A 16,914-nucleotide genomic window follows, 5' to 3' on the forward strand; every position below is an offset into this window, starting at 1 on the left:
TTAGGTTCCATTAACAGAAAAGCCATGTCAAATTCTGCTCTCACTCATAGTTTCTCTTGCTTCATAGGCCTCTTAATCTGCTACTCCTGGACTTCTTGATACACATTTATAGCTTGCGGTAGAAGAGATCCCAGGGTCTGCTTTTGGCTTTCTTAGGATCCTTTTGTTGTGTAGACTTGGAAAACTGATTCCTTCGGGTCTTCACTTCTATCAGTGTTTTTTTTTTAATTCAACAACAACTTCCAGTTTTCAACATCTCAAGTTGCACCTGGCCAAAGCAAAGCTGACCTTTCTTTTTGCAAAAATTTGGGATGCTTATGATCCTGATGTCATACTTACAACATGAAAATAGCATCTGCTCTTTGGATGTGGTCCCAGAACAAGTCTTCTTTTCATTAATTTAGTGAACATTTATTTAGTATTTGCCAGATGCCAGATAATGTGCCAGGTGCTAAGCAAAGGTGAGCAAAACCCAACAAGGTCTCTGCCCTTGGAAACTTAAAGTCTAGTCAAGTAGTGAGGTAATCACAAAAATAAATGTAATTGCAACTGTGCCAAGTAAGAAAGGTAAACAGTATTAAGTGAACATGAAGCAGGGATCCTGGCCTAGTTCACAGCCTAAGAGAGGGAAGTAGAGGATGGCAGAATTTTTCTGAGAAAGATACCCTTGAATTGGGCTCTGAAGAGTCAGTACGAGCTCCCAGTTTGAGAGAGCGGAGAGGCATTCTAGAAAATGAGGACAGCAAGTCAAAGGACCTATGGTGGGAGATGATTGCCTCACTCAAGAGACTGACTGGAGGTTAGTGAAACTAGACTGTGAAAGGGTGTCGGGGTGGGGGGGTTGGCCTTACAGAGATAGAAGGGGTATCAAGATGTGTGGAACTCTTTAGAATCTAGGTCAGGATACTGTGTTTTTCTCAGAGCAGTTGAAAGTAGTTTTAGGGAGTGGTGGATGAGTAGTGGCATTATCTTGGAACTTAAAAAGGTGAACAGATCAGGGTGGAGGAAATTGAATATGAGGAGACCAAAAAGAGTCTAACGATATGTGAGCATATCATGTGTCGATAAATATCAGTAAGTGAGAGACTAAGATTGTTTGCAAGAGCTCAGTTTGCCTGGTAGGAATTTGTTGACCTCTGAATATTGGCTGTCAACCTAATAGATTAAAGGCTGAGCCATTGAGCCAGATTAGAACTTCACAATCCATTAAATTATATTCCATAACACAACCGAATGGCATCACATTTTGAGTCTGATATGTCTGCTGTGAAAATAGATTACTTAAAGTCACATTTGAAAACAATTCAGTAAAAACTCCATCCTATGTTCCAGCATCATGTATCTCCAATAAATATTATTCGCTTATGAATTGTACTTGAAATTAATTACATTCATTGATTTTGTTTTGTTCAGTTCTTAAGTTTATTTATTTAGTTTTGAGAGAGAGAGAGAGAGAGAGTTTGGAGGGGCAAAGAGAGAGACAGACAGAGAATCCCAAGCAGGCTCTGCACTGTCAGCAGAGAGCCCAATGTGGGCCTGAATTCACAAACCATGAGATCATGACCTGAGCCGAAATCAAGAGCTGGGCTGAGCCATCCAAGCGCCCCTACATCCACTGATCTTAAATGTTTGAAATAAAATATATGCTGCTCATATAGGATTGAAATTTTCTAAACTTCGTTTTTTTTTCAAGTAGTTTCTTATTTTCTCTACTTTTATTTTTGTATTTTCATTTGTTCATAACTTCTTTTAAAATAGATAATAGTGAGGTGTCTGGGTGGCTCAGTCAGTTAAGCATCAGACTCCTGATTTTGGCTCAAGTTATGATCTCCTGGTTTGTGAGTTCAGGCCCTGCATTGGGCTCTGTGCTGACAGCACTCACCCTGCTTGGGATTCTCTCTCTCTCTCTCTCTCTCTCTCTCTCTCTCTCTTCCTCTCTTTCTGCCCTTCCCCTCCCCCCAAAATAAATAAATAAGCTTAAAAAATAGATAATAGTAAGGTAATTCCCACTATAGGCTGTGTGTATACAATCAGACATATCTCTCTTCATATATGAATTTATGATGCTTCATTTTTCATTTCTTGAAAGAATTAGTAGGCAGATTTAGAAGACTGGAAGTCAACTGAACAACAAAACCCCATAATATAATGCTTTTAATCTCCATCTTGTGAAACAAAAGACCATTTTTCTCATTTGGGATGAAAATATATGTAGAAGCTCATTTTATAGCACTGAGAATTTCTTATTTTACAAGAGTTTTAGACAATTAGTAGAGAAAATTAAGGAGTTTTGCCAATGTGAGTGTCTCTCAGACACTTTCTTGGTGTTTTGATTCATTGTTATCATCATGCTACTGTCTTGAATGATTGACTCTATTTTATTAAAATGGGTAGTTGAGAGAAGAAAAACGGAAAAAGGTAGTTTAGATGATAATTTGAAACAGCTTCATCTCACTGAGGACTGTTAATGACCACCGGAAGCAATTTTTCTATTCAATCGGTCATTCCACAAACATAAGTTGAATGTGAGATGCTGGAAATACATAGATAACTAATATATTTTCCCTGCCCACGGGGATCTTTTGGTTTAATTGGATGTGCAAACAATTGTCATACACTGAGACAACCTCAAGCCAACAGACACATGTCCTAGGCACAGGGAGGCATAATGGAGGGAGGATTCTGTGTTACATTTCACTGGAGTTCAGTTTACTGGAGACTTGCGAAGCCCCAGAAAGCAATAACTCTATTTTTCCTCCGAGTTCTGAATGATTTGTCTGAGAGGGGAGGCAGATGGGCACCAAAATTTCACATTCATTACTAATAGGGACCAAGTTGGAGGGCTAATCTGGGACTCTTAGCCAAATGGTCTTGCTAATATGGGACTCCAAATCCATCTTACCCGGGGAAAGCTTATTTCCTACTGGAATAAAGTTATATTTGGGCTAAGCAAGTACAGCTAATTCATTCCAAAAGTATCGATTGGGGAAGTGACAACACCTCCCCTGGGACAAAGTGAGTAGAGGGGGTGGGGGCCCTGGCAAGTATTTCATCTAGCAAAGCTCTGTGCACCTGGAGGAAATGACCATTTTCCCCATAACAAGTTGCTCTGGTCTAGAGGTCAGTAAAAGCTTTACAGAGGTAGTTTAAACAGGTTTTAAAGAAATAATAGGAATGAACTAGGCTCTGAAATGGGGAGGATAAGTGGGAACAGCATTCCAAGCGAGGAGCCCACGTGCACAATGGCATGGAGGCAGTAAATAGTGCTCTGCACTCAATACCAAGGAGCGATTCAGCAAAGCTGGTATTCAGGGAGTAAGAGTAGCATACTTAAAGACGAGCGCGTCATACAAAAAAGGGATCTAATCAAGGAGGACAGTGTCATTAGGCGAAGGAGTCAGACTTGATTCTGTAGGTGGTGGAGAACACAAAGAATTTTGAAATAGGATGGAAATGTGGTCAGTTACCCTTTAGAAGATTCCTTGTGAGGGGCACCTGGGTGGCTCAGTCGGTTGAGCGTCTGACTTCGGCTCAGGTCATGATCTCGCGGTGTGTGAGTTCGAGCCCCACGTCAGGCTCTGTGCTGACCGCTCAGAGCCTGGAGCCTGCTTCAGATTCTGTGTCTCCCTCTCTCTCTGCCCCTCCCCTGCTCGTGCTCTGTCTTTCTCTGTCTCAAAAATAAATAAAAACATAAAAAAATTTTTTTAATAAAAGAAAGGTTCCTTGTGAATGTAGGATGGACTGGGTTGGACTTGGCGTAAGATGGAGGTGGAGCGGCCTGTGAATGGCAGTGATGTATGGAGACGGCATCCGTATCACATAGGGTCATGAAGCTGAAACTACAGGACTTTGCTAGTCACTGCATGTGACTTATGGGTAAAGTGGGAAGATAATGGAAACATCCAAGTTTCTGACTGAGTTAACAGATGAACTGGTGGTGACATTACCTGGGATAGGAGGAAGACGCCAGTTTGGGGGAACTTTTGAGTCCAAGGTGTCTGTGGGATATCCAAGTGAGATAAGCTGTGTATTGGGCACTGGGCACAATGTCTAGAATTCCCAATATTAGTGTCAGTTGTGGACAATGACACAGAAAAGACAAATGGGAATGCTCTTTATGGAAGCCAGCAAAGCTTAAAATGCAGGGGCACCTGGGTGGCTCAGTCGGTTAAGAGTCCGGCTTAACCGGGTCAGGTTATGATCTTGCGGTTCATGGGTTTGAGCCCCGTGTCAGGCTATGTGCAGACAGCTCGGAGCCTGGACCCTACTTTGAATTCTGTATCTCCCTCTCTCTATCTTCCCTCTCTGCTCACGCTGTCTCTGTTGCTCCCTCAAAAATAAACATTAAAAAAAATTTTTTTTAATGCAGTGTAGAATCATGAAAAGAACTCCATCATGGGATTTTGACAGATTTGAGTTTGAATCCTGCTACTTACTACTGAGAGACATTAGACAACCTCTCTGAGCCTCTTAATTGTCATATGTCAGAAAGTGGGATTAATGTCTAACTAGCAGGCTGGTGTGAAAAAATAAATGAGGTCATGTGTGTAAAGTGCTAGCGCAATGCCCGGCACGTGGTAGATGTTTAATAAGCGTGTCTTTCCTTAAATGCCTATTCAGGGTACTTAACTCATGAAAATGCCCATTTCTTGAAGGGACAATAAAAGAAGAAGAGGGAGCCTGGACAGGGACAGCATGGTATTCATAAGCCAGAAAGGGACTCGGGGTACCGGTAAAGTCAGCTGTCTGGGAAGGAGGCAGAGGCACAAGGCACTGATACATGAACAGGCACTAAAATCAACTGTCTGCTTCCTGGCCTTTTGAGGACCCGAGTTCATGGACTACAGTCCTGGGACAGGTAGTTAATTCCAAATACTGAAAACTAGAAGTTCTGCTAAGGCTCAGCCCAATTTCCTCTTCGTAATCTACATGCGCCCTAGCTAAGAGCGCTGGAGTGTCAATTTCGTCTCTCTACATCAGGGTTGTAGCAAAAAGAAAGGAAACTCAGTGGCAAGCAGAGCATGAGGCAGAAGCTTGGTGAGTCTGGGTAGAGAGAAAGAGCGAGGTCATGGGCCGGATCTCACCTAGGTGCCGGGCTGGCCGCCATCCTTGTGAAATTAGTGTTTTGTCTTGTTTTGGGTGTTGTTAGCATTCTCCTTGCTTCTGTCCACTTTATCAGATAATCAAGTGATGCCATGCTTGCAACTTTTTTGAAATGTTTATTTATGTATTTATTTTTGAGAGAGAGCACAAGCATGGGAGGCACAGGGGGAGAGAGAGAGAGAGAGAGGGAATCCCAAGCCGGCTTGGCACTCTCAGCATGGAGCCCAACGTGGGGCTCGAACCCACGAAACCATGAGATCATGACCTGAGCTGAAACCAAGAGTCGGATGCTCAACCAACTGAGCCACACAGGCACCCCCATACTTGCAACTTGCTTTAACACGAAAGTATAAATGACTGGTAACAATACAGGGAATGGTAGAAATACCCCCCCCCCCCCCACACACACACCTGGTGCCACTCTCCCTTCACATGTCTTCAGCAGGCATGGTCAGAAATCATATCTTCCCTTCCACTAGTTTTGAATTTAAGAATTTTTTTTCTTTTTCTTTTCTTTTCTTTTTTCTTCTTTCTGGTTTTTTTGTTTGTTTGTTTGTTTGTTTTTACAAAATAGTGGTCTGACGGTTACTACCAACTATAAAGAGTTGCTAAGGCCAATGAAATTCATTTCCCATCCCAGGGATGGAATGTCATGTTTCCCAGTGGGTATTTATTTGTAGTCATGAGAAACGCCAAAGGGGTGGAGCTCTAATGTAATTTCAGGTGACAGATCCTTACGAAGGGGATATTTTGCATGCAGAGTGTTGTTGGGGGCATCCGCCATCCCCTTTAGGGATAGGTTACTCCATCAATGTATAGTATTGGGGAAATAGTAAATTCTCAGAGTTAGTTAGATAAACAAATACATGAGTTGATTCCTAGACCAGCTGCAGCATTCAAACAGAAATTAGAAGCTTAATAGACGATGTGCAAGCATAGAACCCAGAGTTGGACGGGAATGGTTCGTGCTCATTTGAAACTTGGCTCTGACTGTGGCTTCTCTGTCACAGATTTTGGGGTGGGAGAGTGCTCCCACAGGGAAAGCCATGCGCGCTGACATGGAAACTGAATAGAACTTTGGCTAGGCTAGGAGTCGTTGCTATTTTAGTCACTTCCAGATGTCTGCCGTTGGAGTTTGAAGGGAAAAGGAAAGATGTGTGGAGTGTGGGGGGCCCACGGGGTGGAAGGGGAGGGTTGTTTAAAGTCACCCTTCAATATGCCACTAAGATGACTTGGAAAAAGCTTTTTAAAATTGTGTTCTTCAATAGTGCCTCTTTCATTTACATGCTTGGCTGCTTAAGTAGTGATAGGCAAATGGAAGAAACCTTTGTGAAATAATCAGGATTCCAAAGAAGAAGAAGAAAAAAAAAAAACAACTACAAACCTATGCCTTTTGCTTGCCATTTAATATGTATGAAGTGCCAGCCATTGAATGGTACATACACCAGAGGAGCCAGCTGCCCCAGTAGCTATTGTGCTAACCTAACAGGCTCACCAGATGTTTGTTATGTATCCACTTTCGCCTTTCGTGTTGTTTTGGAGGTGTTTTTTAATCCCAGTACTGTCATTATGAACTAGAAAAAGATGTCAGGTTGTGATGGTTAAGGACGTGAAGATGAGGCCCTTTGAAATCTTCGGGAGGGGTGTTCAGGTCCTTCTCCAGAGGTCCTGGCACCAACGTGGATCCATCCAAGGGTGTAGGTCAAAAGGCCCGGCTAAGTTGGTAGGGTTTCTTGTTTCTTTGCATTGCTGGAAAGGTATGGCCCTAGCGTGACACAAGGGGTAGAAAGCGAAGTGTGGGAGAAGCGGTACAGCACAGCAGTCATTAAGTGTATGGATTTGAATCAGACCCAGTTCAAGTTCAGACGGTCACTTACTGGTTATGTAAGTGCGCACAAGCTACTTCACCTCTTTGTAGCTCAGTTTCTTGGGGCACCTGGGTGGCTCAGTCAGTTGAGTGTCCAACTTTGGCTCAAGTCAAGGTCTGATGGTTTCTGATTTTGAGACCCACATCAGGCTCGCTGCTACCAGTGTGGAGCCCGCTTCAGATCCTCCGTCCCTCCCCCCTTCTCTCTGCCCCTCCCCCACTCACACTCTGTCTGTCAAAAATAAATAAACATTAAAAAAAATAAAGCTCAGTTTCTTCGTCCCCAAAGTAGCAATAGGGCTATTGAGTCTTTGCTGGGTGGGGGAGTCATGGTAAATAACACCCCCTACCTTCTTTAACCAGGTTGTGAGATAACCAGAAATAAGACAAAGCCTTAGATGGGTGGAGGTCAACATGTCAGCTTTATTATTGCTAAGGCTGATTTTAAAGATGGTGGCATCTCTTTATGGGCAAGTGCACTTCATAGCCAGAACTTTCTGCCCAGCAGCTCCAGAGCACAACAGGACGCCCCCTCCCGGGGTAGAGCACCACGTGTGCTGTCTCTGGATGGGGAAGAGAGGTGGCCTGCATCATCCCCATTTCTTCATCTATGCTTTGTTATCAGACTGGTTTCTCCTCTCCCGGGGAGGAGAAGGAAGTAAGGGGGATCTGGGAGTGTTACATTTACGGATCTTCCCCACATGGAAGGCAACACCAAGAGTGGAGGAAAACCATTGGCCCTAACCATAACAACGCCAGAGGGTTCTTTCGAGCATTCTGTGAGATGAGGAAATGTGTTTGGCAAATACTAAATGCTCAGCAAAAGTTATTGACTGGGAGTGCCCAGGGGACTCAGTCAGCTAAGCATCCAACTCTTGATTTTGGCTCAGGTCGTGATCTCACAATTCCTGATACTGAGCCCCACGTTGGGCTCTGTGCTGACAGCACAGAGCCTGCTTGGATTCTCTGTCTCCCTCTCTCTCTGCCCCTTCCCTGCTCATGCTTTCTCTCCCAAAATAAGTGAATAAACTTAAAAATCAAATAGTTGAGAGGAAGCAGAGCCCTGAACTAGATGAGTATGAAACAAAAAGATATCATTGAACTAGGTGCAGAGATCCTGCCAGTGATTATTTTCCTGGCCTTATTTCTGGGTCTTGGGCAGTTGATCAGTCCCTCTCTATGTGGTTTCTTATCTTGGGCAGAGATTAGCCCATTTGCTTCCTCAATTTGAGGTTTCTACTGGTTCCTTTTTTTTTTTTAATTATTCAAACAATTTTTTTTAATGTTTATTTATTTTTGAGAGAGAGAGACACACAGCACGAGCGGGGGCAGAGCAGAGAGGGAGACACAGAATCCGAAGCAAGCTCCAGGTTCCGAGTGTCAACATAGAGCCCGATGCAGGGCTTGAACTCATGAACCATGAGATCACGACCTGAGCCACAGTTGGATGCTTAACCGACGGAGCCACCCAGGCTCCCCTAGGTTTCTACTAGTTCTTTAGTCCCAGATTTTCTTTTGGGTCAGATTTCTTTTTTCTTGAGCTGAAAAAATGCAGACAACAGGCAGGGGTGGTGCAGGGAAGTCCTTCAGTTTTTACCTACGTCTCTCTCATTCCATGCTGACCCTCTTGGAAACTCATGAGCTCCTCTGAGATTTTTTGGCTATTTTTTTCCTATTTTTATTTTTTCCTATTTTTTTTTTCCTGCGAATTCTTACACAGTATTGGGACATAGACTTGCTGCAAATTTTGAAAGCAATCATTATTCCAGATCTTTGTTGGCCTCTGTTTTGAGCCAGGCACGATCTTCGTTTAAGGCAATTTTCTAAATGGCTTCTCTTCAATCTTCCTCTGGGAATTGGCATCCAGGGGATTTCCTCCTCCTCCTCTTCCACCCTTGTTCCCCACTTCTGTCTTCTTCAGTAATGGGCTTTCAAGTCCCTGGCTGCGGATAAATGATGTTAAAGGTAGCCAGTTGGACTTTCCAAGGTTCAAGGGTGACTCACTTGATCTCCAGAGGAAGCCTCTGGCAAGTGATTACTGTCTCACTTCACAAAACATAGTAATTTTAACTTCTTGCCACAGAAGTTAGAAGGAAGCTGGGGAAGTGTATATGCAGTGATACAGAAACACGCTTCAAAGCTGGGAGTGAAAAACACAGTGAATTCGAGGAGAGAAAGATGAACACCATGATAAAAGAAAGAGCATCAGAATATGCCAATGTTCTGAGTAGAAAGAGGGTCACTCAGGTAGCCTTGGGAGATGGCGATTCCAATTATCTGGCAGATAATGGTAAGGAAAGAGCATGGCTTGGCGTGACTGAACATGCTTGCTATGGAAGAATGCTCTCATGGTCTTGATGCGTACAAGGCTATGCAGATCGGTTCCCATGACATCTCACCTGCTCTACAGGTTTGCTCAGTGTGAGCTGAGCCACTCACTGCCTCTGTAGTTCAAGAAGAAGCAATCTAACTGTGGCTCAGGTGACTGGAAGTGGACACCTGCCACCACACTTTGAGGAAGCACATCTCAGATCCTCCCCAAATGTGCAGTAGGCTCCTCACGTTGGAAATCTAATGACACCATGAAGTGTGTTTTGATGTTTCAATCAATGGGCATTTCACGGTAATGGCTCCACAGCCGAGCAAGCCTGTATTCGGTTAAAAATTTGGCCTATTTAGAAGTCCCTGAAGCTCTAGTAAATCAAGAGCCTTGCCAATCAACGTGGCAGTGGAGACATTTGCTCTACGAGGCAAAAACAATAGGGCTCAACTCCCAAGTTGGAAAATTCATGCCATTTTGCTGTTTCTCTTAAAAGTCGATCTTTTTTTCTTTGAGTTGTTCTTCGTAACATCTGCTAAGTGGCTTTGTTGTTGGATTTTAGGGCTTGGCGCAATATTCCATCCTCTTTTATGGCTATTATGACAATAAACGAACAATTGGATGGATGAATTTCAGGCTGCCGCTCTCCTATTTTCTGGTGGGGATCATGAGCATTGGATACAGCTTTCTGGTTGTCCTTAAAGCGTAAGTTTTATTGGTCTCTTGGGAAGCAAGCAATGATGTCTAGAATCAAAGGGAAGAATTAATTTCAGAATTGGATATAATTCTTATTCTGTTTTGTACCTAGAGGATATTGAGTCGGTAAGAGATAAAATGTAGTTTTAATATCGACGCTACTGTTAGACTATGACATCCCCAGAACAAAAGGGGTGAACTCAAGTACAGGCCTTTGGATCACCTCACGGGGTTGCACACCTACCCTGCGTTTAAGCATCTTTTGAAGAGATTGCCTCTTTGGATTTCAAGGTATGGATCAATGTTGCAAGCAAGACAGGGAAACAGCTGCTGGCCCCTGTTTTTGTGTGCAGAGAAGTTTGCACGTTGCAGAATCAGCTCAATAGGCAGAAATCGTTCTCTGTTCATTAAACAAAACAAAACAAAACAAAACAAAACAAAACAAAACAAAACAAAAACAGAATAGTCATTCAACCAAAAAAAATCAGTTGTGTTAAGACAGCAAAAACGAAGGGGCCCAATGCGACCATCATGATGAACTGCAGAATCATGGTTTATCTTGGAAGAACATTTATTAGAGCATGGAGAAGACTTTCATTGGAGAAGTGATAATGATGCCATTCATTTTCCCCCCTGCCTGCAATATATGTGTAACACCCTGTTCAAAGACATTGCGGAAACCGACTAAAGCCATCTGGGGCTTTGAGCCATCTATGTAACCCTCCGACTAGTTCTCTGAGCTAGCTTAGAAGTCTCAAGACATCTCAATTAATGTCCCGGCCCTTTTATTTGACCATGAACAAGGTGAACTGGCCTTTTGTTTCATTGCGGGAAAGGACCCCTGCCTGAGGGTCCGTGTCACCCGGTGCAGGGGCTCTCTGGAAGGGTCCGTGACACGCTTTGTGCCTTGTCTGTCAAACTTACTGGTTCCACTGGAGAACACTATTCCTATTTAGTTTTCAAGTCCTGAGAGGACTTGAAGAAAGCCTTAATGTAGACCTCACTTCCAAATATTGATCTACCTGTCCAAATGCAATCAGAGATCCTAAGTGTAAGGTGTCTGTCTACCTAATAAAGTATTACCACATTCCAAAATCTATGCTATTTCTGGTCTTTTAACCATTCTGATTTGGAAAAATTAAAATCAGGGGCGCCAGTTACATTCCAGAGATCTCAGGAGTATTGTTTCTATGTTGGTCCTTCAGTCAATTGCTAACTTGATTTCCCAAATCACAATTCATATATTTATTCAGTTATTTAAAAATTGAGCAATTGTTACGGGCAATCTGGGCAGAGGGAGCTACTCAGTGCCTGAGGATTTAATGGTGAGCAAAATAAAGTTCTTGCTCTCGTGATGCTCAGTTGAAGTAACAGTCTGTAAACTAAGGAAAAAACAGAAGTTGTGGCCAATATACAGTTAACATATATATTATATCTATGGATATAATATATATGTTATCCTTTGCAGTCAAATATTTGCCTCAATTTCTTCTTTCTCAAGAATGTAATCCATGCTATTTAGTATAGTATACTGCTTACTATAATTCCCCACCCCCCATCTGTAATGGGCTTATCCTGTGAGCTTCTAGAGAGTTGCTTCCTACCTGCCTTTCAATCCCCTTTCCCTTCCTGACTTTCATTTTAGCAGAGGCTACATTGTAGTGACCCTGTTGGCTTAGGATTTAGGGAAGCATTTATTTGATTTATTAAAAACCTTTATATACATCCACAAAATGACCAAGTAACCTCAGCATGTAAACAGAGATATAAACTTGTCCAATGCAGGAAGTCCAGTATAAAACCCTGGACAAAGGCATTACAGCAACAGTTACTTTCTACAACCTCTCACAAAGGGGGTGCCTCACAAAGGGGCACCTGGGGCGTTCAGTCATTAAACATTTGACTTTGGCCTAGGTCATGGTCTCATGGCTTGTGAGTTCAAGTCCCACACTGGATGAGCTTGAGCCCCACTTCAGGTGGAACCCTGCTTCTCTCTCTGTCCTTCCTGGGTTTCTCTCTCTCTCTCTCTCTCTCTCTCTCTGCCCCTCACTCACTTGTGCCCTCCCTCCCTCTCTCTCAAAAAAAAAAAAAAAGATACAACCTCTCAGAAAAGCCAATGATAGGTTAAGGTTGCTTCTCATAGAAACAGTAGTTCAAAACTATAGCTTTCTTGAAAAGGGAAGAATTTTCATAGGTATGTACACTTTTTCCCTCTACGGGCAAGGGATAGAGCTGTCCATGGAACGTTTTATAGATATGTGGGTTGCCTCTCAACAAAAATATGCTACAAGCAGTTTGTGTTTGGGATCTTTCCTTACTCGTTTCAGCATCCCACTCCCTTTTTTGTCGATTCCCGCACACTAGGTGTTCCCGATTTGTTGGTGTAGCTCACGCTCCCTTATCTGGAAGGCTGTCTCAGCTACACAATTTTGCCAGTGAAGCTCCATTCAAAGCTTAGATGTTTACCTGAGGCCCTGCCCTTTCCTCAGCGACAGCACAGAAATGGATCGTGGCATATTAATCAAACAAATAATTTTCTCTCTAGGTTAAACCATTGGGAATCTTTGATTTCAACACCTTTTGACCTTCAAAAAAGCATTTTATGTGATTCGACGGATCTCTTGGAGTCCTAGCTTGGGCACCAGAGGGACCCAAGAGACCTAAGCCTTTGACCTCCCTCTGTGGCTAACTGCTGAATAACGTCCAGCAAATCACTTCATAATGTAAACCCTTAGCTTCCCCATCTGTGAAAAAAGAATAATACTAACTACCTTGACCTTTTGCCCAGTTTTTGAGAATGGACAAATATGGTAATGTGCGAAACACAATTTCAAAGGATAAAGTGATAGACTGATGAAAAGGATAATTGTTTTCAGTTTTTTTTCATAACACATTAACTCATTTAAAATATATAAACCTCTCTAAGAAGGGGAGCTGAGGGGCACCTGGGTAGCGCAGTCAGTTGGGTGTTCAACTTCGGCTCAGATCATGATCCCATAGTTCATGGGTTCGAGCCCCAGGTCGGGCTCTGTGCTGACAGCCTGGAGCCTGTTTTGGATTCTGTGTCTCCCTCTCTCTCTCTCTCTCTGCCCTCCCTGACTCTCACTGTCTCTCTCTCAAAAATAAATAAACATTAAAAAATGTTTTAAAAAGAAGGGGAGCTGAATGTGGGTGACCTCAGAGATGCCTGTCTTCCTATCATGTCAGCTTTATGTCATTGTGTTTCTTTCCTTTTTGGTTCTATATCACTATAACATTCACAAAACCAAAACCTTCTGGGATCATTTTATAATATGTATCATATGAAATTTTAATTTTGCTATTTATAGTAATAAGGGGAAAAAAGGAAGTGGAGTGAGTGGAATATAGATCTCTAACCACTGAAATAAACTGTAAGTAAATGCATTTAAAGTTCTCCGAGAAAAAACAAAACAAAACGCAACAAAACAAAAACCACACAAAGAAAAAAAAAATATATATATATATTCCAATCAGTGATTTATATATACTAGAATACATAGATTAGAATATACGTAACAAGTTGGCACTAAGGTTGTATAAGAATTGTGTGTGTGTGTGTGTGTATAAGAATTTTGATTTTTGTTCAAGAGTTGTATAGTATGGAGAAATTTCATGCATTCCATCTGTTCTTTGGGAAGAGATTCTGGGGGGGGGGGAATTGGATACATGCAGGAGCTGCTGTGCCCTGGGTTAGCTCATCCCTAGCTTCAGGGGGATCTGGAAATAAGTTAAAACTGGGTAGAGCAGTTTGAGTCTACACATATTCCCACCTCCACCTGCCCCTTGCCCACGCCCCCCACCCCGGGGGAGGGACCCATTGATTTTCATCAGATTTCTAAAGAGATCTTTATCCCACAGAGGATTAAGAACCAAGTATAAGATGCTATGAAAACAGTGGAGGAAAATAAGAGAAATATATATATTTTTATAAAACCTGCTTAATTGGTAAAATCATCAATGCTTCATAGTCTTTTGATCCCGAAAGTCCTGGAAAATGAACAGTTTTGAAAAGTAAAACAAAACCAAAATTTAAAAATAAACTGATTTTCTGGTGATATGAGCAAACTTCATTTGAAAATACATGCTTTTGGGATACTGCTTCTCAAGTTTCCCTATAACTAGTATTTTACCACTGCCCACCCTCTCCCTTTCTGTGTGTATTTTGGGGGCTGGATTAAACTCCCTGTTTTTACAGGATGACCAAAAATATCGGGGACGATGGGGGTGGTGATGACAACACCTTCAACTTCAGCTGGAAGGTATTCACCAGCTGGGACTACCTGATTGGCAATCCAGAAACAGCAGACAACAAATTCAATTCCATCACCATGAACTTTAAGGTAAACACATCAACTTCAAGAGCCACTCCTCTGTATTTCTCAGAGTAAAACTGTAGCCACTCTCTATGGTTTATAAAGTGAACGAAATATCCTGACAATTAAAAGAAAGAGCAACTCATTATTTCAGCCTAGCAGGATCCGGGCATTGTTCTGATTGGGATTGCAAAATATCTGATGACCCACGATGGCACGATTTCTTCTCTAAATTTGGTAATAAAAATACTGCCATTGACTTGAAACAGGAGACCGTTAGTAATCAGAACCAGGTAGTTTAAATAATAGACGATGCTCATAATTATTTACAGGAATAGGTTAGCTCGATATTTAAAATGACTCTGAAGTATTATTTTTGTAGCTTTAAAAACACGCTATTGGAAAATAATTTAGAAAGAAGGTTGTTTCAGCATTAGACCAATCAGAGTTTGTAAGAATTCGTCGTTCATTCTCTCACTTGTCCTCACTTGCTGGCGATATTCACCTGGTTTGTGGAATCCCAGGTAGAGCAAAGATTTTCATTTCTCATGTTCTGATGTTTGCAGAATATTTTCTGAGGTTATGATACTTTTTTGTAACTCGGACACATCTTTCTTTTTCTGTTTTGCTTGGGTACAGGAAGCTATCATAGAGGAGAGAGCAGCCCAAGTAGAAGAAAACGTCCACTTGATCAGATTCCTGAGGTTTCTTGCTAACTTCTTCGTGTTTCTAACACTTGGAGGGAGTGGATACCTCATCTTTTGGGCTGTGAAGCGATCCCAGGAATTTGCACAGCAAGATCCTGACACCCTTGGGTGGTGGGAAAAGAATGAAGTTCGTCTCTGCATGCTTTTTATGTGCTTAGAACCTGACATTTGAGATTGTGTGGGTTATGTTTCTATGGTGGAACATTAAATAAGGCCATCGTTTACCTGTCTTCTCCACACTGCCCTGACAGTTAAATAGCCCTGTCACACATTTTCACTCTATTCCAGCCTTATTTCCAAATCTGTCTACTGTCTGCTATCTTTTTTGCGTCTTGTGACTTTGTGGAAAGTTAGAGTTGGGAGAGATATTAGAACACATACATTCCCACCAGTACATTTTACAGATGCCGTTAATGAGTGTCAGGAGAGGAGGAGATGTGTTCAAGGTCACGGAACCATGGAGAAGAGTGACTTAAAACTTAGGAATCTTTATTTCAAGGCCAATGTCCTTCCATGACTCCATGTTTCTTTCTCTGTTGACTCTGCACCTGTCTCTGAAAGATCCAATTATTGCTTGAATTCTTTGAAGCAGCGATGATAGAGCCCGTGGTTCCTATATTTAGCTCATCCTATATTTAGCTCATTGGAAACATTCAGATTGCCTCCCGCACCTTGGGAAAGTCTGGAATTCTCTCTGGTTTTCCCTAGCAGCCTAACCTCACATTTACCACCTTCTCCTCCCCTTGCCTTATTTCCTCCCCTTTCAAAAGATATTCAAATAAGGAGGGCCAGCTCTTTGCCTGGAATTAAATATGCCTGTGATTTATCTTCAGGATATCTACCCATTTAGCGGGCCACAGGAAGGAGGTCAGACATTTAGAATAAGGAAATTTAGATGTTGAGAATAAGGAAATCATTGGTTATGTGTTGCTGCTAAGGCCTGTTCCCTTTCATAAAACGTTCTGGAATATGATGCGGCATCATTTGAAACTTGGGCATTTTCAAAACATATATAGATTTAGGCTGTTGGAAGTGTCGACTTCCCACACCAAAACTTCTACAAAGCCTGGGAGACCAAAAAGATTAAGAAAGCCTTTATAAGCATAGTATTTCCTAGAAAGAAATACTTGGACAAGATATAAGATAACCTCTTTACAAAAAAAGGTTCCAAAACGTTCTAGGTATTTCAGAACTGGTAGCACTAGAGACGGGAGACCATACATTTAAGAGACTATAACTGTACAGACTTCTTTAGGTAGAGTGATTTTATTTATTTAAAACAGGGGAGAACCTCAAAGCATTTATTAAGCTTGCTGTCAAAGTTTCTTCTTACGGTTGTGATAGTTGCTATCACAGGCAAAATTATCATGCCACTTTGGTCCATGGTTCATATTTGATCATATTTTTGTATAAATGAACCACAGTAAAGGTCATAACCAATGACCTTCATTAGAAGGGTCACTTTGTGTAAGAGTCTGTTTAACAGCCATTTTACCCCTAAAGTCCTCAGGGCCAGCCAAGGTAGTAATGGGGATTAATTTGCTGAAACAGGATTTAAATTGACCTTGTAACAGGTAGCACGGGGTCTACCAAGTTTTTACTTTAGGCTGAAATGATATCATGCTCCTCATGGTCATGCTCCTATAATGTTCTTAATACAAATGGGAAAAACCACATTGACAATTATTTTCTAAATACAGTCTGGTAGTGGGGCACCTGGGTGGCTCAGTCAGTTAAGCGTCTGACTTCAGCCCAGGTCAGGATCGCATGGTTCATGAGTTCGAGCCCCCTGTCGGGCTCTGTGCTGACAGCTCAGAGCCTGGAGCCTGCTTCAGATTCTGTGTCTTCTTCTCTCTCTGCCCCTCCCTGCCTCAAAAATAAATAAAT

At 42.1% G+C, this 16,914-nt stretch overlaps 1 protein-coding gene across 1 annotated transcript in view; it reads left to right on the forward strand.

Moving 5' to 3' along the window:
• Positions 1–16,914, forward strand: part of TMC1 (transmembrane channel like 1) — a 150,281-nt gene that overhangs the window by 97,166 nt on the left and 36,201 nt on the right. Inside the window, exons 9-11 of the mRNA XM_047096066.1 lie at positions 9,853–9,995; positions 14,203–14,347; positions 14,960–15,154. Coding sequence (XP_046952022.1) covers positions 9,853–9,995; positions 14,203–14,347; positions 14,960–15,154 — 483 coding nt within the window. The remainder of the gene's footprint in view (positions 1–9,852; positions 9,996–14,202; positions 14,348–14,959; positions 15,155–16,914) is intronic.

This window comes from Lynx rufus, unplaced genomic scaffold (assembly GCF_022079265.1).
Source record: "Lynx rufus isolate CCGP_SWC_20201006 ecotype Redwood Valley unplaced genomic scaffold, mLynRuf1.p SCAF_10, whole genome shotgun sequence".
NCBI classification, from domain to species: Eukaryota; Metazoa; Chordata; class Mammalia; order Carnivora; family Felidae; genus Lynx; species Lynx rufus.